The sequence below is a fragment of the Hoplias malabaricus genome, chromosome 2 (assembly GCF_029633855.1).
Source record: "Hoplias malabaricus isolate fHopMal1 chromosome 2, fHopMal1.hap1, whole genome shotgun sequence".
In the NCBI taxonomy this organism is placed as follows: Eukaryota; Metazoa; Chordata; class Actinopteri; order Characiformes; family Erythrinidae; genus Hoplias; species Hoplias malabaricus.
Window position 1 is genome coordinate 33,538,259 of NC_089801.1, and position 27,401 is coordinate 33,565,659.

The 27,401-nt window shown below is 40.4% G+C and overlaps 1 protein-coding gene across 1 annotated transcript in view; it reads left to right on the top strand.

The window, feature by feature from the left end:
• Positions 1-27,401, top strand: part of drd2b (dopamine receptor D2b) — a 64,400-nt gene that overhangs the window by 25,300 nt on the left and 11,699 nt on the right. The window contains exon 2 of the mRNA XM_066659799.1: positions 14,324-14,630. Within this exon, the coding sequence (XP_066515896.1) occupies positions 14,352-14,630 (279 nt within the window). The 5' untranslated portion in view covers positions 14,324-14,351. The remainder of the gene's footprint in view (positions 1-14,323; positions 14,631-27,401) is intronic.

The window sequence follows — 27,401 nt, forward strand, 5'->3', positions numbered from 1 at the left end:
CTTAGATTTGAGAGATAGCTATAAGCAATACAGACAATCTGAACCACTTTAGGGGTTCAAAAAAAGCAGGTGTCTGGGATTCCTCTGAAGCAGAAATAGCCTGGCTTGTTTACCTGCTCCAGCTGAAGCTCTTCCTGGCTCTCTGTCATTTCTTGGCAGTTCCGCTGTAGCTCTCTGACTGTGCCTAACCAAGCCTGTGGACGACTCTTGCTGCTGGATGAAAGTTCCACCAGCAGGGACATAATAAGGACGTGGCTTGTCTCGCGGCTCTGGACAAAGCCGTCCGTAACACTCAGGGCAGCTGTGCTTTAGGAGGCTCCGGTGTCATCTGCACAAACCCACTCTGAGAAGCTGCCATCGAGACTTCCTTTCCACCACATCATGCACCCAGGAATTAAGCATGCCGCTGCCCTCGCGGTACCTCAGATTAGATCAGCGGCAAAGGCCAAGCCATGTGTTCTTTGCTGAGGTCACCCTTTGTGCTGATCTGAGGCCTCCCTCTCTTGCTGTTAGCTAACCTTTGGCCATTATAAATTAAGATACACAGCAGGTCTCAGATCAGCAAGAGAGGGCATGTTTTACAGCATGCTTTAAGCAGTCATTTGCATATACATATAAAAAAAGGTCACTGATTTGTTATACAAATTTGTCCTTTCAACGCCTGGACCAGGCTGTAAGAAATAAAAATACAAAAAAAAAAAAAAAATGTTGTGTAATCACAAATGCACGCAAAGTTATGGCATCCCAAAGTGCAGAACGTAGCTTTGAGCCCCGTTCAAAGTCGGAAAACATTTTCCCCATATTAAGGTCCCCAAAAGTCAGTCTCTTGAAGCTTGGATGATCTAGTTATCCAGTCACTACAAACACAGAGCTGGAAATCTTTTGGAGAATAGCTTGAGGGTATTTAAAGCATCAGCAAAAAGTGATAAAACGCGTGAACACAAAAGCACACAGTGTAAACCATATGTGCACTGTCTGCACAAAGATCGAGAGGCAATATATCTGTGATAATTCACATGGATTTGCATATCTCTTTGCCAGTGAAATCATATTCAATATATCATAGCCCTTAAGGTTTTTCTCTCTTTTTTTTTAATGAAACTTTCCCCTGTATTAATATCTGGAGCAGAATAAGCCATGTTCTCTGGGCTCGTATAGCAGTCGGACGCCCTCCACTAATATATGACACCCTACGCTGGCATGATATTGTTTCCTCTGAGAGGAAAGTGATTAAAGCAGCAAAAATTGCAGTACATTTTGAATGCACAATATGGAAGGGATGCCTTAAGGTCAAGGCTTGTGCTATGGAACTTTTACTGTACGTTTTCGCATGCCCATTTCATTGTATCTGATATTTGCTGCCGTGTTAGATAACTGGTGACTGAGATGTTTTGACACTTGGATAACTAGAGCTTTAAAGCCCCTGTGAACACATTTTAATATATTGAAATTTTTGTATAATACTAACCTTGGGTGTCATGTGAAGCGTTCAGTTTAATTTAAACAGAAAACTCAAAGCAGAAATATGATAAAACCCTCCTCTTAAAACTCCAAAATGCTCTCAATAGACCTCTCTGAGAACGGTGTGGGCATGCTCTCGATGTTCTAATGAATGTGCATGACTGACAGTCCTCTGTCACTGGTGAAAATATGCTGTTACCATGGCAATGCACACATTTTTGAGACAGAGAAGCTGCATTTATTTTGATTATTATTTTTCAGCTTTTAAGTTTGCGTTTGTGAACTCACAGACCTTTTGGGTTTACTGAGATTTTGATCTTTTATTGAGTTACTAGCATATTTATAGACAAAAGCGCCATATTTACTCAAGACTGGGCTTAAGCAAGAGATTGCTGGGTGGAGCCATGTTACACATTTGATTGGTTAGGGTCATGATGACATAAGCTTTACCCATTTTAGGACCGCCCATTCTACACTGTCAGAAAATTTGTCACTGTGGTGGTACCCTCAAGGGTATATATCTCTATCTTTAATTAGGAAACATTACGGTACCTTATTCTATTATAACTGTAGATTTTAAAATTGTGTTGATTTCATATGCAACATTTAATCTCCAGTACTTATATTATGTTTTCTTATTTTACACAGTTCTGTAATGAAAGATTACAAATATTCATCTCTTCTTCTGGAATAGAAGAGAATGTAATGTACAAACCAGATTCCAGAAAAGTTGGGACACTAAACAAATTGTGAATAAAAACTGATTGCAATGATGTGGATCTAATATTTTATTCAGAATAGAACACAAATCACAGATCAAAAGTTTAAACTGAGAGAAGCTATCATGTTAAGGGAAAAATATGTTGTTTTAAAATTTCATGGTGTCAACAAATCCCAAAAAAGTTGGGACAAGGCCATTTTACCACTGTGTGGCATCCCCCATTCTTCTTACAACACTCAGACGTCTGGGGACAGAGGAGACCAGTTTCTCAAGTTTAGAAATAGGAATGCTCTCCCATTCATGTCTAATACAGGCCTTACTGTTCAATCGTCTTGGGCCTTCTTTGTCGCACCTTCCTCTTTATGATTCACCAAATGTTCTCTACAGGTGAAAGATCTGGACTGCAGGCTGGCCATTTCAGTACCCAGATCCTTCTCCTACGTAGCCATGATGTTGTGATTGCTGCAGAATGTGGTCTGGCATTATCTTGTTGAAAAATGCAGGGTCTTCCCTGAAAGAGATGACGTCTAGATGGGAGCATATGTTGTTCTAGAACATGAACATAGTTCTCTGCATTAATGGTGCCTTTCCAGACATGCAAGCTGCCTATGCCACATTCATGCAACCCCATACCATCAGTGATGCAGGCTTCTGAACAGAGCGTTGATAACAACTGGGTTATCCTTGTCCTCTCTGGTCCGGATGACATGGCATCCCAGTGTTCCATAAAGAACTTCAAATCGTGACTCATCTGACCACAGAACAGTCTTCCATTTTGCCACACTCCATTTTAAAAGCCCCCTGGCCCAGTGCAAACGTCTGAGCTTGTGGAGCTTGCTTAGAAATGGCTTCCTCTTTGCACTGTAGAGTTTCAGCTGGCAACGGCGGATGGCACGGTGGATTGCGTTCACTGACAATGCTTTCTGGAAGTATACCTGAGCTCATTCTGTTATTTCCTTGACAGTGGCATTCCTGTTTGAGGTGCAGTGTTGTTTTACGGCCTTGACCCTTATGCACAGCAATTGTTCCAGGTTCTCTGAATCTTTGGATGATGTTATGCACGGTTGATGATGATAACTTAAAAGTCTTTGCTATTTTACGCTGGGTAACACCATTCTGGTATTGCTACACTATCTTTCTGCTCAACAATGGTGGAATTGGTGAACCTCTTACCCTCTTGGCTACAGAGAGACAATGACACTCTGAGAAGCTCTTTTTATACCCAATCATGTTGTCAATTGACCTAATTAGTGTTAATTGGTCTTCCAGCTGTTCGTTATATGCTCAATCTCCTTTTTCCTTTTTATTGCTACTTGACACTGTGAAATTTTGAATCAACATATTTTTCCTTTAAAATGTTGCATTTACTCAGATTAAACTTTTGATCTGTCATCTTTGTTCTATTACGAATAAAATATTGACATTTGCCATCTCCACATCATTGCATTCAGTTTTTATTCACAATTTTTTTAGTGTCCCAACTTTTTTGGAATCCGGATTGTACGCTTAGGGATCTGGACTTTTAAACACTTGTATATTTTTAAAGGTTCATTTACACTGTTTGTACCTTTAATAACCAAAAATGTACCTCTACCGTACATTTTTTATCTGAGAGAGTACTTTGAGAGGAGAGCAGTACTGGTGACATACAGCAGATATGTATTAGACTTGGGGTAGACATTCATAAGAAATTATTTGTGCCATGAGCGCCTGATTTAAAATAATTAAAAAGTAATCTCAGCTTTAGGTTCTTAGAGGCTTTAAGAGTTTGATGTTTCATATTTCCTGTCTTGAATTTGTTCTCACAGTTACCTTTAACAAATTAAACTTCTGGGGTCTTAACAAATTAAAATTGCTGTTCCCATAAGTAAAAACCTCAGAAACCGACTTCTGAGTAAATACAACTACACTTTCTCAATCTGTGCACTTTGGTGTGATAGGACTCCCACAGATGTCTGCTTTGACCTTCACTGGCCCTCAGAGGAGATGTGGGTTCTGTAGGAAGATTACAAATACAGTTACAGTTTCAACACACTGTATCCCATTTATATTTTTCAGATCGTGTCACAAGCTGCAACTGTTCTAGAGCTGGACGATATGGACAAAATTTATATCACAATATATTTCTTAATTTTGGTCAGCATGACCATTAATTCCAATATCGATATGAACAATAAAGAAGCCACTGAAAATTTGCCAAGACCTGAAAGCAACATGACATCACCATCAAACAAAACCTCTTGGCTTTGTCAGTATTAATATTTTTAACTTGAGTGCAGTGAACTTATGGCAGCGCCCTGTAATGACTGTCAGTCAGTAAGATACGCTGTAAATAATGTATATTGAAATATTGAAAATGTGTTAAAAAATCACATCACTGTTATTGAAATATTTTATTTTGTGATATATATTGATATTGAATTATTGTCCGGCCCTGAACTGTGCTGAAGCTCCCTAGATTTGTGGTTCTGATTTTCAGAATAAATAGATAATATCAATGTCAGAAACCAGAACTACATCAGCAAGGTGGAAGGAAAAATCAAAGCAAATTAATGTGGATGGATAGACCGGTTTGTCAACATTGGGAGGTCAGCAGTGAATACCATTGAGTAGGAGGAAATGTACCTTCATTAAGTCTAATCTATGTGTCATGCTCTACTGATTTTCGCAGGCTCTCAGTGGGTAATTGTTGCCTGGCTTGTGTTGAAATGCGCCCTTTCCTACCTCAACAAGGGCCTAATTCCTCTCTGACATTATCCCTGATTTCTCCAGGGAGGAAAGCCGGACTTCCTGCAGAATTCCCTGCAGACCAAAAATCAAACAGCACCTTCCTCTGAAAGCTAGTTAAGACAGTACATTGTTGGATTCTATCCAGTCGATGCCGTGTACCAGAAGTGGTGATTTTCAGTTTTAGTACAAGCATAAAATAACCAGTTTCAACTTTGTATTCCATGAAGGACATGCCTCTGTTGCTGAGTGCTGAACACAGAAATTCATAGTAGCTTTTAATTTTTTTAAATCGTTTCTTTCCTGCCTCTTCCCACCCCTCTCTCTCTCTTCAGAGGATTATTTGTACTTTATTATAACCATACACCAATCAGCCACAACTATGAAACCATCAATGGGTAAAGCCAAAAATGTACCAATGCCACACTTTACAATCCACAGTATTATGGGTGGGCGATATATACATAAAATAATATGATATATCAGGCTTGATATATTTTGGCAATACCAATATTCTTGGCGATATGACAAAACACTGAACAATATTTGTATTAATGTAAACAGCACAATATTGCAACAAAATATATTTTATACGCTTATTAAATGACATATTTAATATATGTTAATAATATTAAATGTTTTTATATTTACTGAAAAGTTTTATTTTACTACAAATGTAAAAGTTTCTAATGTTCAGAAGTGACAAAATACAATCTGTAAGCATTTGCTTATGGTTCAAACAAAGATTGGGATTTTGTATAAACAATAATGTGTAAAAATAACTATTATATAAATCTACACAACCAAAGTGCAGAAAATTTAGTGTGTGAATATTAACAACAAACATTATAACAAAAACAATTATACAAAAATTAACCTTAAATCTTCACAGTAAATAACTAAACAAATACAGGATCATTGCTGTGCTGAGTCAGTGTCAATCAGCTTGGGTTAGAGCTCATTGGCTGTTGAAGTCTTCTAACAGCCTTTTTGTTTTCCTCTTCCTCAACTGGGTGCTTCTGCATGAGATGGTGAAACAGATTAGTTGTATTTCCCCCTTCTGTAGTTACAGGCTCCTTTCATTTCTACATAATACCATGGTTTATTGTACATCAGATATCTTGCAACCAAACCACCTACAATTGACAGAAGTCCATCTCTTTCTTTTTGGAGCACATTTCTCTACCTTTAGAGTCACTTTCCGCAGTACTTTTGGAGTTGTACTGAGCCTAAACGACTCATGTAAAAATATATGCCATATTATGGAGAACTGCATGATGTCATTAAGTAAACAGGTGAGAATATCACTATTTTGTTTTTTATCCTTTTAAATTATGACAATATTATCGCAAATTATACTATATGGCACATCCCTACACAGTACTCCTCAAGGAGTTTGGTTCTTCCTGTGTCCATGTGGGTTTCCTCCGGGTGCTCTGGTTTCCTCCCATGGTCCATGGTGGGTTGGTGACTCAAAAAGTGTCCATAGGTGTGAGTGTGTGATGAATGTGTGCGTGTGGGTCACCCTGCGAAGCACTGGCGCCCCCTCTAGGGTGTGTTCCCTCTTTGCGCCAAGTAATTCCAGGTAGTCTCCGGACCCACTGCAACCCTGAACTGGATAAGCAGTTACAGACAATGAATGAATGCATATTTAACTCTATTTAACTCTGACTATTTTGTTCTTTAGCATAATGGAGGCAGAAGACCAAACGTATTTTATTCTCTTTGTGGAAACCTGATTCATAGTTGTATAACCGCATAGTTCTTTGTAAAGGGGAAATATATGTTTATGTATAGATCCCCACCTCTTGTTTGAGTCTGTTCAATCCCAGCCCTGGACCAAAATTGACATGAGAGTGCTAAGACAAGATTAAACAGAGCAAAACAAAGTCAACAAGTGCAGAAAAATAAGAGCACTGAGTGAAAACAGAGAAAAGAGAACAGAGCAAAAATGTTTAAAATCCAGAGCTTCTGCCCCTCGCTGCTAGGCTCTCGTACTGACTGTGAGTTGTGGCTCAGTCTGGTTTAAAGCAACAAGTGCTGAGGAACAGGACTGTTAAGACAACGTGGAGAACTCTGCAGTGGTGTTTGATCTTTGTGGTATTTTGACCAAAGCAGGTCCAAGACATTTCATTAAGACCCCAGAAATGTGTTCACTAGTGAGAAGGGGGAGAATGGGTAGAAAATAAATCCTCAAGTGAATATTATTCAGTACTAGCCGTGTGATTACATTGCTCATTCATCATAATCATCATCATAATAGAGCAGTAATTACATCAGCCTCAAAAATTGATGCCTTCAGGCTTGGAATCAGCGATGCGGAGTAAGACGTACTTGAGCAGTACTTAATTACTTCTCATAAAAAGTCATTTGAGAAACTCATACGTGCATACGAACAGTCCCCTTAAATTGATCATCAACCAGTTTGCAGTTTTATTTCAGTCAGTCTTCACCAGAGAGTCTGGAGCAAAATCCAGGTTCATGTTCTTCTGTTGTCACTTTCCACAGAGTGTGACATACTCTTTCAAAAATTAAGGGTGTCAAAATTTCTATACCTAATACTTAAAAACCTAATTTAAAACAGTGTATCTAAGATTATAACTCATTTACCACCTTTTAAAGAGAATGTCTATGATTGTGGGCAATATCGGTTCCCTCTGGTTGTTTACATTCCAAAGCATAGCTTTTTCTGAGGTGGAACAGTGTTTTCGAGGGGAAATAAACAGACTGTTGTTGGTTTTTTGTTTTGTTCTTCTACACACCCCAAACCCCCACTTCCCCTTCCACTTTTTTTTCAGAGAAAGTCTGTAAGTATTTATTCACTGTTTGAATTACCACAGAAACTTGTTTGTAACTTGTTTTGATTTGGGCCACTTTCGGTAAAGCAGTTAACCATCTCCTGAGTTTGGACAGTTTTCCACTTTAAGTAATCTGAAACAGCAAAAATGAGTCTATATTACCCACCTACAGAGTAGGAATAGAGCAATATCCTCATTTTGGAACATGCTTTTCAACATTTGGAGTTCTCTCTTTTGTCTAAAACAACTCCAGATGCCTCTGACACAAGCAGAGAGAGAGAGAGAGAGAGAGAGAGAGCATACCAGATTGATACAGTTTGGTTTTTCATTCATTTACAGACACAGGGGCTTCATAAACACATTAGGCCAGTTTCAAGCACACAAACAGACTGGAAAGCTAACAAGTGGCAAGGAAACATCTGAGTTTTATAAAAATTGTTTTTTTGATTGCAATCGCGAATGTTGCCTATAATGAGGGGCAGGGCTTATACTACAAAGTTAAGTTGAATATCAGAGCTAAATTAATTCAAACCTCTGTAGAATCAAGAATTAATTTTCAAATGATCTTGGGCCAAAACTGAAAGTTGTATATTCTCACAGCTGATTTATTCTACAGCATGGACTCTACTCTGTATCCTGCAAAAGTGCCCTATGGCATTGTGACCGTTTATACTTGTGTGTTGGTGTGACTGTGTTGCTCTTCCGTTACACCACCAAAACACTAGGGCTGATTCTCAGACATCTTCCCCAAACCTATGCAGTACACAAAACAGAGGTGTAGTAGTATTGGGTTTATAAATCTTTGAAGTGCACTACTTAGGGAGGTTTGTTTCAGAAGAATACAATGGCCTTTACACTTCATTCTGTATCAAAAATATATCGTAACAACAAGCACAATACATATCAATATTGTATCCTTACACCTGTACGAAAAACAGTTGATCTGTTTAAGAGAATAATCCTAGACTGGGAGAAATAAGGCACAGGGTTTTTAAAATTACCCATTGATCTTCAGTCGCTGCAGCAGAGGGAGTGCGCTCATTGTCGATTCTGACTCAGCCATCGTTTTGTCAGCCTGTTTACATCAATCACCGGAGCGCTGCCGAGTCCAAAGAGCAGACTTTCACACTTGCATACACACACACACACACAGTTTCAGGTCACTGTGCCATTGTAGCTGTTCTGTACTTCTTGTAAATTGGCTTCAGTCTCTGGAACGGACTTTGTCGAGTGAAAATGAGGTGGAGCCCGTAAAGGGATTGAAAAGCAATTCATGGATTTAGATTCACGCAGCAGAGGCGCTACTCTGTTTAGTCTCTCATTTGAGCAATGCACAATGGTCCTTGGGGAGAAATCTGTTTCTCCTTGTTTCTCTGATGCCTCATTCAGTTAAGCTTTCAGTCAACAGTGGCTGGATTTGTGGAGAGAGAGACCTTCCCATCTGGACCCGTGTTGTTTGTGCAAACTGTAGCTGCTGCTGCTAAAGCTCATGTGCCAGTGATCGTCTAGTGCTGCTTTGTGAGATGAGTGTTTTTGACACACTGTGGTTTCTGTTACCCAGTTTAACTGTGTAGTTCTGGGTGCTATTACTTATCATGTGCATGCAAAGAAACTGCTGCCTGTGTTGGAAAGCTGCAAGCTTACTGTGTATTATACAGAATTATTAATCAGGTATGTCAACTGTACAATTACAGTAGAGCGTAACATAACCTCATTGAAATGTGTGAATAAATTTTGTTCAAATTATCCTTCAGATATTCCTTTGGCTCCCCCTGCCTTATGCAGTTGGCTGTTTTGTGTGGAAATTGAAGGGAACATATAATGAGAAATCACCATTTGTAAAGTGCATGTGCACATTAATTTGGGGATCTGGAGCCCACCAATCCACAAACTGCCAAAAAAGACCACCCTGTCTGTTTTTTGATTTTCCAAAATCAGTAAATATGGAACAAAAAAAAAAGCCGTTCTTATTTCATACTTTTTAGGGCATAGTGTTATTAGAATTGTCCCACACCAGGTCACAGCGCTGGACCCACATTTATGAGCAAAACAGACATAACTAGTGCAGAGAAATAAAAGCACCGAGTAAAAAAAACAAACAAAAAAACTAGAAAACAATAACTGAGAAAAAAGAGGACTAAGAGAAAACAGCTAAAACCCAGAGCTTCTATTCCTTGCTCCTCACTGCTGTGTACTCAGGTCAGGGTGAACAGTGAGTGGCTCATTATCGTTTAAAGAACAGGCCATGAAACCAGCCATTGTGAGCAGGGCTGTTCAGACAGGGGGAGAATGCTGCTGTGGGGTTTGATCCTTGTGGTATTTTGAGAAAAACAGGTCACATATCTTCTCTCTTCTTTGCGTTCTCTTGTGGAAAACAAGAAGAACATGTCGCCTTTAAATGGAAGGTTAGTCTCTCTGTGTTTTTATAGCAATTTGTAGCATCTGCACAGCTGGAGCATGGTAAATTGGGATAAATCCTTCTTACTTTCAAAGAGCAACTGCCTTGGTCCATAACACTGGGTTTCATTTTATTTCTGTTTTTGGAGCTTGGTATTAAACATTGAAAGTCTTTCCACTGTAGAATGTGTAATATTTCTCCTGATAAATGCTGCTTGGGGGTCCCATCTCTCCTGGGCCCAGAACAATTTCCCCAAGTTGCCACACCCCGGTAGGTGACCCTATTAAGAACAATTGCTTCTTGAGGAGCTATTTCTAGCACAATAATGCCACACTTTGCAGTCAGTTCTCTGATCTATACAGATGCTCATGTTGCAAACTCTGGCACTGGCCCAGTTTTTGCCATTTCCTACATTGCGCCTTTGACCCGTGATGTCTACAAGACACTTATGAAGCTGGAGGATGCTAAATTTGGGTGTACTCTTTAACTCTAGAAGAATTCTCAGAGATGCATCTGGATAATGAGGAGAGTGCCATCCCTTCTCTCAGAGGGCTGAGTATCATTCATAGAGTCTGAGCTGGTGACAGCAGAACATTCATTTTCTTTCCCAAGAGAGTGGCTCAGAGGGTATCTGTACTTACTGTATCTGTAATCAATACGTACCTAGAACAAATTTCATGGTTAGGAAATTGTGGCTGGTGCTTTTATGAGCAGTGCTTTGGGGATGATGGGTGTCCTTGCGGTTGGTCAGGGGACCCATCTAAAGGATTAACTGGAAAGGATTTCAGCAAATTAGAAGCAAAATGAATCATCTACTAGAGAATGTGTGCTTTTCATATTTGACCCAGAGAACCAAGGATTTAGGAGTTATTGGACTCTGGGAGTTCACATTATAGTGAGTTTTTGGGTTAAAACCCCTTTTTTAAACTATGTTTAATAGAGATGTAATCAGGGCTGGACTATACAGCCATAATGTATATCATGATATATATCTTAATTTTGGTAGATACAATATAATTCCGTTATTGATGTGGACAGTATTAAATCCTCTGAAAAACTTCCAAGAGCAAACAAGAAACATGACATCACCATCATACATAAACCTATTGGCTTTGTCAATATTAATATTTTTAAAACAGAACTGATGACTGTGCCCTGTAATCAGTCATTGACAGGTGTTATATGTAAATACTTTATATTGAAATATTCATTAATTCATTCATTATCTGTAAGCGCTTATCCAGTTCAGGGTCGCAGTGGGTCCAGAGCCTACCTGGAATCATTGGTCACAAGGCAGGAACACACCCTGGAGGGGGCGTCAGTCCTTCACAGGGCAACACACACTCACACCTACATTTTTGAGTCGCCAATCCACCTACCAACGTGTGTTTTTGGACTGTGGGAGGAAACCGGAGCACCCGGAGGAAACCCACATGGACACGGGGAGAACACACCAACTCCTCACAGACAGTCACCCGGAGCAGGACTCGAACCCACAACCTCTGGGTCCCTGGAGCTGTGTGACTGCGACACTACCTGCTACACCACTGTGCCGCACATTGAAATATACATATTTTTATATTATTTTTTTATTTATTTATTGTCCAGCCATGGATATAAACTTTTCCACATGTGAACACAGCTCTGGGGACATAATAAAAAACCTGCGACATGCTTTGTTCAAAATTCCCAAAAAATCAAACAACACACCAGTTTTATCCCCCTGTCTAAGCATCCCTTTTTAGAACAACCGGATTCAGCACCTGTTCTTTAAAGGTGAATTAGTGCCAGAGAGCTCAGGAGTGAGGCACGAAGAACAGAAACATGGGTTTTATTTATTTATTTTTTTATGAATTTATGAATAGAAACATCTTCTCTATTCTCATTGTGGCTGTATTTAAACAGTACTCTTCTTTCTCTACAGTCACTGTGTCTTTGTGTAATCAAGAGTTAGTGGCAATATCGCCTTGTTTATAGTAATGCAGGAACACAAGCCCAGATGTGGGCCTAAAACTAGCTCGTGACATGATAAACAGTGCATCATTTGGGTAAACAATACGAATTTCTGTTATACAGCTCTGTGAGGCACTGCTTCTAATCCCCTTAGCTCCTCTGTGTCTATTGAATGTGAAGCAGGAGACAAAAAAAAATGCATCTAATGTAAATACATTATTGATTATTCTCAGATTCTAACACTTAATGCTTTCTTAAGTAATCACATTGATGAAGTAATCTGTTAATTGAGGGCGATTGCCCCCTGGAGGGAAGGTTGCCTGGGCTGCTGGAGATAGGCTTTTTATCCAATTTGGCTAAAACCAGATGTAGTGGGAAGGATCAGCGCGGCAGGGAAGTGACATGCTGGATTACATCCCCTGTCCTTCATGAGCATGAGGCGTATGATTGAGGCTGAGCGCAGATTAGGCTGAAATTCCACACCTAAGAGCATATCTAATTCTCCCTGTGTTCAGAGAGGGCTGTGGGGAGGCGGGGCAGCACTGGTTCTTCATTTTAGTTATATTTGTTGGAACCTGATCAGGGTGCTTTTACAGTGTACAGAAATCAATGTAGGAACTCTCTCTCTTTCTCTCTCTCTCATTCTCTGACTCTATTTTGTAAGAAGTGAGTGAGGTAGTGCTGGGTGATATGAGCGAAAATCAGTATCCCAATTAATTGTACATTTTACCATGATTACGATTAATAAAGAATTATTTTGTTTTTGTTTTTTTGACCCTTATTGTTCTGTGATGAGGCTTGTACTGTAAATTTGCTCCAGTATTAAATATGGGATATTTTTTCTAATGTTGGGAGCTTGTTCCTCTTGTTGTTTGGTGTGTGATTGTGCTTTGGTCGCTGAAATTGTTTTTCTCAGCGTTTACACTTGACTTCTTTTTGTTCAATGTCATCTTAATTATAGTCAAAACACAGCACATCCAAACCATAGATGCTGTGTTTTTCTATGGCACCAGCTTTTTGAATCGCTAGGTCAGCTTCTGCATTAAGTGGGGACATAACAGAATAAAAATAATTGATATAGACAAGATTATGTCGATTAGAAGTTCTGAATGTCAATTTTCAATTCATTTTCAATTAATTGCCCAGCCCTAGAGTGAGGTTAGTGAATGTGTAAGTTACAAGCTAGCTCCACCAACATCTCAAAGTCTGTGGTCACTCAAACTCTCAGGTTATACCGCAGCTCAGATCTGTCAGTCCTAGATGGATAAACAAACCATAACTGGCATGGTACAGCCCTGGGTCCATTTGGCTCTACTGTGGAAAAGAGGACATGAGGTGGATGACATCTGTGCAGAGAATGAAGGGTGCTTCTACATCAAGTGATTAAATCTCTGGCTTAAATCCAGGTTTGCTAGCTCTCACATCTCCAATTAGTGAGACCCCCACCCCACTACGTTACATTAAAATGTAAATGGGCTACATGTGTTTATTTGGACATTTAATAAATAGGCATTAAACAAATATTGGATATCATTATCATTAATATGCAGTGTTTTTTTTTAAATACCACAGTAAACCTGCTGTTATTACGCCCAAGCTACGATTTAGTAATATGCAGTATATATCATTGCTGTCCAAAGAAAGCCATGTTACTATTCCAAAATAGTAACTATAAAGGAGAAGAAAAATACCTTCATTACTTTCAGTGGAAGTCAATATGAAAATATTTAATTTCAGGTCATTTTGGCGCATTTCTATTGGTCCATTGTGTAGGAGACCACTGTCCTGTTCAAATGATGTAGCAAAGAATCAACAGAAATGGAGATACATGTTTTCTGTGTAAATTTCCCAGTCAATAGAACTCCCACCTGTGCCTCCGTGGTGGTACTGTCTTGATGAGGACGTCTCGGCTATTATCAGCTGCAAATGAGGATTGATGCGAAACATTGTTTAAATTCAGTGCTTGTTCCCATTGTCTGTTTTATAATGGCTTGTGCTGCCCACATCATTGAAACCACTTGTGATTGCATTTCCCTATTAATTTCTTTTTACATATCTGTGATTAAAACTATATGAAACGTGTTGTGGCCTCAGGCTCCGGAGCTCCTCGAGAGCGATGGAAGAAGTGGAAAGGTATTAATGCAAGAGTGCTTGCAGCACTTAATGTCCTTTGAAGAGCTGAGTGCTTTCTTGTATGTTTTAGTAATATTCCTTGCGTTTCTTCTCAGTTGCGGTGTGACTGACGGAGGGCTCTTGTTCTCTCAGTTTCAGGCGTCTCCTGTGGCAGCAGCTCATGGATTTCCTCGTGGAGTTTGCCGACAATGAGACTTATTACGACAACAGGACGGAGGCCTTCAACAGCACGGGCTTCAAGGCCAAGCCTCAGTACAACTACTATGCCATGCTCCTGACACTGCTCATCTTTGTCATTGTTTTTGGCAATGTGCTGGTGTGCATGGCTGTGTCCAGAGAGAAAGCCCTGCAGACCACCACTAATTACTTGATCGTCAGCCTGGCTGTGGCGGACCTTCTGGTGGCTACGCTAGTCATGCCCTGGGTGGTGTATCTGGAGGTAAGATCCACTTCTGCATTCCAGGAATGTTTGTGAGAACAGAATGCAGTGATCAATCTTTTAAAATGACATTGGATATATTTATATATGAAATTTTGTACTTACTTTTATATGTTGCAGGCATCAGTTTCAGAATGAGTTTGTATTTACCAAACAATTAAGTTTTAAAATTAAACATTAAACATCGTCTTTGCACTACATTGATTCCATTGAATCACAGGCAAAATAAGATTTCCAAATCACAGCTTTGCATTTTACATACTATCCCAAATTTTTGGGATATGGTTTGTATATTTCGTTGTGGTAATCAATATGAAAAAAACAAGACAAAGTTGACTTAATTACCCTTTCCATGATCCGCTCACCAGTGTTTTATTTCATGACAGCACTTGAGGGGTTGTATAAACTTTACAGACTGCTGGCAAAAAACCCATTCATTTTTTTGAGAGGTTGTAGGACACACCGTAAACATTGCGTTTTTCTTGCGAAAATTTGGAAAGCCATGTATATTTACATTTAAGGTGTTGGTGATGTCCTGAGAGAACAGAATTTAACTCTGTACTACTTTAAAATAAGACTTCATTTGAAAAGGTTAATATATGGCACAAAAACCTGTGGCATGGTCATTAATTAGTTTGTAAACACCATCAAAGTCATTAAAAGTCAATAAACACAGATAGAAAGGGCAACTTTTTTGTCTAATACTGAACGTGTCATATAATTTAGAGAAAATTTCATGGAAAGAATGAGCTCAAACCTAAAAATGTGTCTTTAATAATTTCACACGTTTGGGTAAACCACATTATCATTAAAGTATAAAAAAGACACGGTGGGTGGTTAATTTTTTAAGCCTGGTGATTAAATGGGTTAATGTATTAACAAATATGAGATAAATCTGAAGACAAAGTAAGGTCAGTATCTGGCAAGATCTGAGGTTTAACATGTAAATGAATGTGGGTTCACTATTTGCCATAAAACAGGCCACTGTTTCCCTTTCTGTTTATGTGTTATAACTGGTTATTAATGAGTTTTATTGCATTAACAACGTATTTAATAACCATTATTAAAGAAATATGGAAAAAATTAAATGTGAATTTGGCCTGGAGTTATTTATTTATTTGTTTGTTTGTTGGGTGGTACGGTGGAGCAGCAGGTAGTGTCTCACAGCTCCATGGGCCTGGAGGTTGTGGGTTCAATTCCTGCTCCAGGTGACTGTCTTTGAGGAGTTGATGTGTTCTCCCTGTGTCCGTGTGGGTTTCCTCCAGGTGCTCCGGTTTCCTCCCACAGTCCAAAAACACACGTTGGTAGCAGTGGCGGATGCTGGTCTTTTAAGGAGGGGAAGCTAAGTTGCGGCCTACATCATAAAATGTATTGGTTTATTTATATATAAATTCTACCCTCCATTCCTTTCTAAGAAAATGATCTGTGACCCTGTCGTACCAACAAGGCGTCTTTTCCAGGGACTTGACTAGTGTCCTCTCAATGGCCAGCTGAGCTAGGCTGCTTAAACGGCCTTGGCCTATGTGAAGTGTGTCCACCTGTGAGTGCTTTGTGACGGTGGAGGGGCTCAGCAGCACCCACTGAACAGAAACTGCGATAGAAGTCAGTCGTCAAACACAAGCAGCTACAAAAAACCCCACCAGAAATAGAAGCTCGATTTGTCACTAGTCGTTTTTAACAAAGAAAATGTGGCTAAGAGGATTAAGAAAGTCTCCGGTTCAACTCAGAATAGAATGAAAATGTAATGCTCCCATGGATCTTTACACCAAAGGATCGCTGATTCGCTCATTTCGCTGTCAATCAAAAAGGGATTCAGTCTCAGACAGTTCATCCAATCATCATGCAGAAGCTGAGCGTCCGGGCCAGCCGAGGCCAGCCCACTGCCCCATAGACCCCCAGAGACGCTGAGCGTCCGATGGGCGGGACAAAGCCCAGCATTTATCCAATGACTCGTCTCGTTTCGCTGCACTTCGCTGCTTCGCTATTGAACTCTGTGGATGCTCAGCGTCCGCACTGTTTAAATCACTGTGAATCTGTGCGAATGATTGAGAGGAAAGCCGCGTCTTTAACAGTGATAAGAAGCTGATTCTGAACAAAAGTTGAGCGCGTTGTAGTGCATATTTATTCAATGACCTGTACACACAACAGTATATATTTGATCACTTATTTTTTGACATTTTAGGGGAAGCTGAGCTTCACTTGCAGTCTTAGAGCAATCGCCTCTGGTTGGTAGGTGGATTGGCGACTCAAAAGTGTCCGTAGGTGTGAGTGAATATGTGAGTGTGTGTGTTGCCCTGTGAAGGACTGGCGCCCCCTCTAGGGTGTATTCCTGCCTTGATTCCAGGTAGGCTCTGGACCCACCGCGACCCTGAACTGGATAAGTGGTTACAGACAATGAATGAATGAATGTTTGTTTGTTTCCAGTTCAAGAGTCAGCCACTCTAATCAAAGTACAGTTCAGTTTCTCTTTAGGCTTCTTTTTAGGCAGCTGTTCTGTATTTAAGTGAGGGCAGATGTGGCCTAAAGGTTTGGAGAAGTGCGCTTGTAAATGGAAGGTTGCTCCTTCCCCAAGAATATGTGCCCTTGAGCAAAACACCTAGCCTCAAACTGCTCCCTGGGCATGGGATGGCTGCCCACCTGCTTTGTGTGTGTGTGTGTGTGTGTGTGTAATTGCTTACTAGTGTGTTTCCCTGCCACAGATGGGTTATATACAGAAACTGTTCTCCTTCCTTTTTGTCATCTTCACGTTTTCACTTTTCTCTTCACCAACATCATCTTTATCATTTCTTCTTCATTTCCTTCTCCTTCTTCTTCTTCTTCCTCTTCTTCACTGTCCCTAGCCTCACTACAGTTACTATAAAAGAACATGTTTTTTGGCAGAGCATAAATAAAATCAGTTGTTCCAGATCAAGCAGTTTGTGTTACTGTAAGCACTGCAGTAATACAGTCCTCCTCCTGAGCTTCTTTGCTTTACTGATTTTATTTGTTTGGGCAGAATGTTTAGAGCAGTGGTTCACAAATGTTTTAGACCTAATACCACTCTTTATCAAACCAAAACCTTCAAGTACCACCTATGAGTCTTACCACAGAAACGTGTGTGCCCCTGGTTCTTGCAAATTTTTGTTGATTTATTTATACTTTTTTTTTTCTTGACATTTGTATGCTTTACGGTTGGCACGGTGTTGCAGCAGGTAGTGTTGCAGTCACACAGCTTCAGGGACCTGGAGGTTGTGGGTTCAAATCCCGCTCCGGGTGACTGTCTGTGAGGAGTATGGTGTATTCTCCCTGTGTCCACGTGGGTTCCTCCGGGTGCTCCGGTTTTCTCCCACCTACATGTTGGTAGGTCGATTGGTGACTCAAAAGTGTCCGTAGGTGTCAGACAGTGTGTGTGTGTTGCCCTGTGAAGGACTGGCGCCCCCTCCAGGGTGTTTTCCTGACCCTAGGCTCCGGAAACACAGCGACCCTGAGGTGGATAAGCGGTTACAGATAATGAATGAATGAATAGCACAAATACAATAACTAGGCCTAAACTGAATGTTTTAAACACAATTATACATTTATGAGAACATATAAAAATTATTAGAAATAACCATTTTGAAAGAAATAAAAATGAGATGTTGAAATTTTATATCAGATATGTACTTTAATTAGATATAGGTGAAAACAGAGCGGCACTTAGAGCAGGAGATCACATCAGTAGGTGAAAGAGGTGTGGCCCTGTGTTAAACAGTGTTTAGGACTCTCAGAAGTACTGCCAAGAAAATTGTTTTCGTTCACCTGTACAGAATTCTCGCATTGTTTCTCTGTATTTTTGTGTCTGGAATTAGTCCTTGTGGGCTCCAACGTACTTCTTGGGCTTGTTCTTGCCATGGTTTTCTTGTTTCGCGCTTTGCCCTTTTTGTAATAAACTCCAAATTACTCATGTCTGTCTCTAGCCTTTGCTTTCGTCAATTAAGCAACTGAGACTGGGCTTTCATTACACGGATTTCTCTGAAAACTTGGGGATTGCAGGGAACGCTGACCAGCACCCCCACCCCCCCGCCCATCCCTTGCAGCCGCAGTCAACTATGGTGTATGTGTAGCATGTTGTTTTTTGTTAACACAAATTAATTTCATTGGGGCCTAATTATGAATCTGAAACATTATGTCATTTACACATGTAAACTCCAGATATTCAGTTATGAATAAATTCCTTATTTGAATAATACATGTTTCTAGGTCATTTGGCATTTCACCTCTTGCAGCTTTATCTACCAGCAGTGGTGCGTGTCCCACATTTTGAGAACCACTGGTTTAGAGGAACACCATTCAGAGGCTCCAGTAAGCTCAGGTATTACAGCTGTAGTGGTAATGCATGCTGCCTAAAGTAATTGTTGTACCTTCTCTGTTTGCTGGCTTCGGGCAGACGATTCTGTCCTTTGTCCTTGAAACATGGTGTCCTTTACAATATAATGAGTGCACAAAAGTTCCAAAACAACCTGTACAGATCAAACCTGAAGTGCAAGCTAAAAGGCAGAGAGAGGCCAGCTCTAATAGGCTTTGCACTGACGTTACACACTAGCAGGTTGTGTCTGTAGACAGAGGACACTTTCTAGGTTTAGTAAAGCAAAGCCTGTGTTGTAGAACTGGCTGCTGTGGTTTGTTGGTACAGTTTATGTACAAATATTTGCAGATACCCCTTATAATGAGGGATTTCAGCTGCTTTAGGAGGCACTACTCTTGACACAGACAATCAGCTTGTAGTATATTTACTGAAAAGCACTGTGCACATGAACTATTTTCTGTGGAGGGAGTGTCATGGGGATGAGTTTTAATTGAGTTTTTGATCCAGAACTAATTCAATAGCTGTACCTGACCTCACGTTTGCGTTTGAATGTCATCAGATCTTCGCCGAAATGTTCCAACATCTGGTCTAAAGCCTTTATTTGTTCCAGATGAGGCTGTGACTGCAGCAATGGGGGACGAACTCCCCGTGCTCATGAACATAATGGGGAAACTTGAATGAGGCACTTCTGAGAGAATTAATCATTTAACCTTTGATGCATCTGTTGAAAAAGTACCTGCCTCTTACAGAGGTGCAGCAGTGCTATATAGAGTGGAATTTTTCCCGTTTAAATACTTGGAGTAAGAAAACCCTCCTTAAGATGTTTCTTAATGTTAAGAGGGATGTCTGTAAAGCTATAAAGCTTTAGGACTGGCTGTTTGCTACTGCAGAAGGAAGCCATATAACTGACGTATTGCTTAGAGGATGAATAACACATCTGTATTTATTAGCCTCTACATCAGTGGCTATTCTAGCCAGGGTTTTTTTTATTGCTCTGAGGGCGGGGGATTCTAACAGGAGACGCCAGACACTGAGAGTCAATTTTCATAACGGTAATTTTACACTGAATTTACAGTTTTATGTTTTATTCACTATCCAGAATCACCTTCAGACCTATACGTGTCTTCTGAGTTTTTAATATGTAATGTTTATTAAAAGCTAAATATTAATTGTTAAATAAACAGGAATAATTTTATCCTAAAATCTCTCTCCACCTTTAATAGGTTTTTTGAAAAAACTTCTTTGGACATCTTTGAACAATCTTTCAGATAGGAGGATGCACAGTAGGGTCAGATGTTAAAAATCAGACTTTTATTCCATCCTCAAACATATGTTTTGTTTTCCATGAAATGCTAAGGTGTTTATTCATTCATTCATTCATTCACCTTCTGCAACCACGTCATCTGATTCAGGGTGGCACTGGGACCAGAGCTTACTCAGAATCATGGGCACAGGGAAGAAACACTCCCTGGACCAGCCTCCAGTCCATCACACTTCAGGCACCACGCGGTCACCCAGTCACTCACACTCACACCTGTGGAAAATTCCCCTCCTGCCACCATCTGTTTTTTGTACTGTGGGATTGTGTACAATGACTCCAGCTGGACTGCCAGTTGAAAACCAACTGTGAGAAGGAACTCATTTTGATTGCGTGTTTGAGCCCTGAGAGTGTAATCTTCAGCTGAGTTAGAACCTTACTGTAATGTGCCGGTGATGGAGGATCAAAGACGCTTTTAGATGTGAATGAAAACTGCTGAAAAGAAACATTTTCACTAATGCACTCAGCAACATGGCTAAATCTCCACCTTTTAATGTTAAAGCCGAACTCTCTCTGAATCCCCTCATTTCTCGTGGTAGAGTAGACAGCAGGGAACACCAGCTTGAAAAATGGAAGAGGCGTCTGAATGCATTTAGGCGTACTTACCCTCTACACTTCAAGACCTGAAAGATTCTCTCCAGTGTTCACGTCAACTGGGTTTCCTCTGGTTCCAGCACTCCTCCATACTCAGGGCTTTTTAAAGCCCAAATGGACAGCACTACAGCTGCCCCATAAAACTTTCATGAGCCTCATGAAAAGCGTGTCAGGCTTTAAATTCAAAGAGAAGCCTTAATGCTGACATTTACATTTTTTTCAGCTCAAAAATTCCTCTGGCTGGACACAGTTGACATTGCGCAGAGTGAAGGTCAAGTGAAAAGAATGGAGGTATCGTGCAGTTAAATGGAAATTGGGTGATTGAGTGTCTGCACCCTCATGGCACACCCACCCAGGGTCATAGCTGTGTCAGGCAGCTCTGTGGAATAATGATGTACCAGACACTTTAATAATCATTATACTTCAGTAAAAAATCTAATGATAATTTAACATTGTAAAATTAGTATCTATTAATATATTATATGTCCACATCAGTGGCGGATGCTGGTCTTTCAAGGAGGGGAAGCTCAATTTCGGCCTACATCATAAAATGTGTCGGTTTATTTATACGTAAATTCTACCCTCCGTTCCTTTTCAAGAAAATGATCTGTGACCCTGTCGTACCAATAAGGCGTCTTTTCCAGGGACTTGACTAGTGTCCTCTCAATGGCCAGCAGAGCTAGGCTGCTTAAACGGCCTTGGCCCAAGTGAAGTGTGTCCGCCTGTGAGTGCTTTGTGACGGTGGAGGGGCTCAGCGGCACCCGCTGGACAGAAACTGCGATAGAAGTCAGAAAGAGTGATAGAAGTCAGTCTCCAAACACAAGCAGCTACAAAAAACCCACCAGAAATAGAAGCTCGATTTGTTGCTAGTCGTTTTTAACAAAGAAAATGCCGCTAAGAGGATTAAGAAAGTCTGGTTCAACTCAGAACAGAATGAAAATGTAATGCTCCCACGGATCTTTACACCAAAGGGTCGCTGATTCGCTCATTTTGCTGTCAATCAAAAAGGGATTCAGCCTCAGACAGATCATCCAATCATCATGCAGAAGCTGAGCGTCCGAGCCAGCCGAGGCCAGCCCACTGCCCCATAGACCCCCAGAGACGCTGAGCGTCCGATGGGCGGGACAAAGCCCAGCATTTATCCAATGACTCGTCTTGTTTCGCTGCTTCGCAATTGAACTCTGTGGATGCTCAGCGTCCGCACTGTTTAAATCACTGTGAATCTGCACGAATGATTGAGAGGAAAGCCGCGTCTTTACCAGTGATAAGAAGCTGATTCTGAACAAAAGTTAATCGCGTTGTAGTGCATATTTATTCAATGACCTGTACACACAGTATATATTTGATCACTTATTTTTTGACATTTTAGGGGAAGCTGAGCTTCCCTTGTAGTCTTAGAGCAATCGCCACTGGTCCACATTGAAATACTGAAATTGTGCACATGTCGGGATGAAGGGGCGAAATGGCCCACAGGTGCTGCATTGACACTAATGTGGCGATGAAGTGTTAACGTGTGTTGAACTATTATGAGTGGATTAGACACAGCAGTGGCTCCTGGAGTTTTTAAACACTGTGTCCACTCAATTAGACACCACTAACTCATTGGTCCACCTTGTAGATCATCTGTTGCTGCACATTTTGTGATGGTCTTTCTCTAATCTAGTCCAAAACTTACCGCTAGGACGTTTTTAGTTGGTGGCCTACTCTCAGTCCAGCTGTGACACTGAGTGGGAGCTCCTGTATTGACAGTGGAGGTGAGAGGGTGTCGAAACAAGGAGGTGGTCATATTGTTGTCTGTGCATTGGTTCTCAGACTTTGTCTATCATTCCCCACCTCAGACGAAGGGGAATTTCCTGTAATGTAATAAAATACACATGCTAGTTTACAATTTTCAAATTTATTTAAGTAACTTCAACTTCTATCTCTAAATCAGTAGCTTAACATTATAACACCAGATACAACATTATCATCAATGTTCAAAAATACAGAAAATAGGCCTAATATTCAAACTGTGTTTCAGTTTCTCACTTTTCAATCTGTGTAAAAATGTGCAAGGGTGTAGGAGTGAGTTTGATAGAAACTATTAGCTAGCTATAAGCTGATTACTATGTAGATAAGGCAGTAACATACTGCATTTATAATGATGTGGAACAGCATTTCATTAACATTAACGTTGGAGAGTGAGACTGTGTCACAAATAACACACTATGGAACTTTACATACTACAATACAGAAAGCACTTCTAAGGGTGGTGTATATATATTTTCATACTATTCAGTGCAGCAGTGTGCAGTTTGGGACACGGCCAGAGATGGTGCTTTCTCACAACCTGATTACAGCTAATGTTAACGGTAACTAACTCTCAGATCCTCCTCTATTACCCTAACTGTTATACACACGCCGCTTTCATAACTGTAATTAGCCGCCGTTGTTATCTGTTGTGCTCTCATTACTGACCTCAAGCCCAGAGCTGGTAAACACTAACTTTATGAACCAGACTCTGACGGTGAATCAAAGGGCAGTGAAGCTAATGATTAGAGCAGCTCTATATTTGAACAGGCGCCTTAACGAAGGCTGAAAAAAGACCCACTGACTCGCTGCCAAAAGACGTTAATCTCGGTGGCACATTTTCAAAATAAAAGTTCGTGAAAAAAAAGCATATTTTGGTTCCAGGCAAGATACATTTTTCTGGTCTCCTGTCTAATGTTCTTTTAGTGTGTTTAAGGGCTACTAATGGATACATTGTGAGTGGGTGCTTTTTATTAAGTAACCTTTATTGGCAAAACAGAAAGGCATTAATAAAGACAGGCATAAAAATGCTCATTTCTTCTGGTTCATTGCGCCACACCTGCCCCACACAGAGAAACGCTGATGTAGGGTCACAATAGAAATCCAGCTATTCAGCCCACTATGAATTCTCTTGAATTCATAAGAAATGTTTGGTCATACAGTGTATGTCATATGACACATAGATTAGGAAATAAAGCCCAGTCTTCATGAGCTGAAATCAGGAAACTGATGCACCACAGTTAAGTTCTCTTCTTCTTCCTTTTTTTGGACACTGAGCAAAAGCTCATGCTGCCGGATGACATGAGAAGGCATTTATTCAAATATTTATCCCACCGTCATATGCTCAGCAGTCTGTGTGACAGACTATTTCTTATGATATGATGTTCTACATGTCTCGCTGGTGACTTTGGTGCTGAGTCACTCATCCAATGTAAGCCATATTTTAATTATACACCACGACAGCCAAGACAGCCATTTATAATGCAGACTTTTTTTTTTTGCACAAGAAAAGTGACATCTTTTGTACTGGAGTTGGTAACTAGTGCAGTCATATCTTGAAGCGATGCTGACATGTTTTTTTCTGCTTGTCTGAGTCTGTTTTTGGAGCTAAGGGTGTTGGGACTGATGAAACCAGCAGTGCAACTTGCAGTAGTCCCTGTAGAAATAAGGTTTTTTGATATTAGTGTGATTTAATACAAATATTGTCTCCTACTTTGTGGTGATTGTTGCTCATCCATAATTATGAGGGAAGGAGGCTTGGAAAGTGGGACTGTAATCATTACATTATAAAGATACCTTCGCCTCTGGCACCTAATTGAAATTGCATCATGCTACAGCCAAGCAGCTGATTGAAATTCAGATGTAGAGAAGGCCTAGGGCTGCAGGTAAGCAGGGTACTCTTTGTGTAAGCCTAGCTGACGTTCCTCTTGGAGTGGAAACTATTTCAGCTGCCTCATTTACTAAAGCCCACAGACACCTTGCTTGTGCAAATGAGAAACGCCTGAGTCATCATGACCCAGGTTTCTGCTGCTTTGCCATTGTTTGGCTACATTTCATGGGGCTGACCACCTGTGTTATGCCACCGTTCCCGTGAAGGCCCTGTGGAGCTTGCTAATTAAAATCAGAACACTTCAATCATGTATATATTGGTGAATGTGACTGAGCAATCTGAGTACAAACATAAATAAGCAGAGATTACTTTAAGAGGACATTAACGGTTGGCAGCAATGCTGTCAAGGGAAGAACACTGCATAACATTTTCACCTTAAAATTACAGCTTCAAAATTATTGTGATGCTCCACTGAGCTGTAACAGGGAGAATAGAGCCTCTGTGGTTGCTACTCTGGGCTCAGCACTGCAGAAACTGCACTATGTAACTTTTGGAGGAGGGTATGTCTTTTTTGCCTTCACTCCAAAAAAGAGTGGAAAAGTTATTACAGACACCACACCATGCCACCTTAAGTGAAGGGTGGACATTTGATTTAAAACATTTCTTATTGTTTATGCATGCTTTAACATTCAGAGTTCTACACATGAGGAGAATAACACACATCACCCCTCTCCAATCATCTCTTAAGTTTCACACAGAGACTGTTTTGGTTTTGTAGTGTTACTTTATTAAACATACGTTTGTATTCATTAAAAAAATATTGTGTACATTAAAGTGTATTAAAAATAAAAAGCTCAAATTTAAACAACGGTGAAGCTCGCCGCATTAGTTCTGCTTTATCCCAAACCACACACTTTCACACTACATAGGGTATAACAAATATGGCATCGTTAGTAGAAGGGCACTCAATAGTATAGAAGGTAAAGCGCATTTGGGTGTGGTTTGGGACAGAATTAATCAGCCAACCATCATTTAAGAGAGCCACAGGGAGGGGGCGCTGTGGGAACTCACTGACTGATGATGGCTCTGTCTGAAAACGGGTGGAGAAATAACAAGCCCCGTAGCCCACTGCAGTTGTGAGTTTAGCACCAAGTTTGGATTAAAAAGGGAGAAGTGTAGCTGTAAACAGACAAAACAGTCCAAATGCATTTAACTTTATGCTCACAGGTATGAGGGCTCTAAATATGTGTGATTTGAACACCAGTTTACAGGAAAATCATCTTCTGTGGTATGCTAAACCAAATGCACCGGTTAGCTGACCAGCTATCTATGTTTCTAAACAGCGTAGAGCCAACTTATTTTGCTTATTTTTTACTTTTCTGTTCCTCCAGCACCATTCACTGAGGGGTCAATAAGGGCTGCGCTGAACTGAACTGCCCAGCGCTGAAAACCGTTTATTCGACCCACACTCTTAAACATCAAGCTCCCACAGCCCAGCAACGCTCTCCCCACCCCCAACCCAACCCTGCGTTAATAATGTATACCTTGATAATACTTTGAGAGGGCATGATGGTATGAAAAATATGGATACTGCCCATCCCTACGCGGATGTCAGACGCACACCCCTCTACAAACCAATCAATGTCAAGTGTGGGGAGATGTGTGTGTGTGTGTGTGTGATGACAGGCCATAGTTCTGGCTCCTGTATACATTGTAAAACCAAAACTTACCAGATCACAAGTATAGAATAAAAATTAAATGTTGGTTTCTGAGCTTATTCCGGACTTTTATGTGTGAAGAGCCCAAAGCCTCCTGCTGCTCAGATATTTCATTCTAGTTCTGTTATAGCTAAAAAAAATAAGACAGACACTCATATCTCTCCTTCAATATCAAGAGTTGCCCAGCTTCACAATCATGCAAACTGTAAATATCGAGAGAACATAGCAATAAAATGTGTTTCATTTGCTGTGAGTCTCTGCTGCAGCTCTCCCAGACTCCAACTTCGGATAGTTTAACCTTGGTGGCTCTAGAGGTCACAGGCAATATGCCAGTGTGCCCTACCAACTTGCCCAAAAACCCTGCACCTCATCTGGCAATTACACTCTCCATACATAATGTATAGGAAATGCTCAGAGTCAAAAACTGATCTGGCAGATTGAGAGTGAGAAGACAAGAAGGAATGAAGTAGTTTACTCTGTATGGACTGTATGGACATGTAGAAAAAAAAATAAAAGCAGCAAATAATTGTACCATTAAATCACCAATAATATAATAATACACCAACAATTTTGATCAGGCTTTTCAAGTATCATGGCATTCTCAGCATTGCAAGACATTGCAGCATATCCTTTATCTCCTGATTCCTCCACGCCATGCCAGTCAACATCATATCCTGCTGTTCAGTGAAGTAGAAATGGTTTGGGGCTTTTATACTCTTGGATGGGAGACATCAGGTAAATGTTGGCTCATAGCTGGTGAAGAGGTGAATGGGTCCAGCAGGAGGTGCTGTGGACTGATAACTTCTAAGGAGACAATGAGCCTTGAAATTCTGGCTTCTAGAGAAGTTACCAATGAGGCCAATTACTGTAAAAAAAACTGAGAGTGTAGAAATGCAGGGCTGTTAAACTCTGACTCTTATTGATCACAGCCTCACTCTCTGATCTTCCTTCTGGTCTTCTGACGTTTGCTGAAGAAACTGCTCTTAATTGTCATCAGATTATGTAAAGGGTGTTGTAGCTAATCTGAGTCCATATTTTTGAGTGTCACTGGTTGTCCATTAAAGTGAACCTGAATTCAGCTTCCAAGCTTAGTCACATATTCATGACCAAAGCTTGTTGACACATTTCCACCATCTATTTCTTCTGAAATAATAGGGTGCTAATCATGTTTGTCTCTGATTTTGCTGCAGTAGAAGCA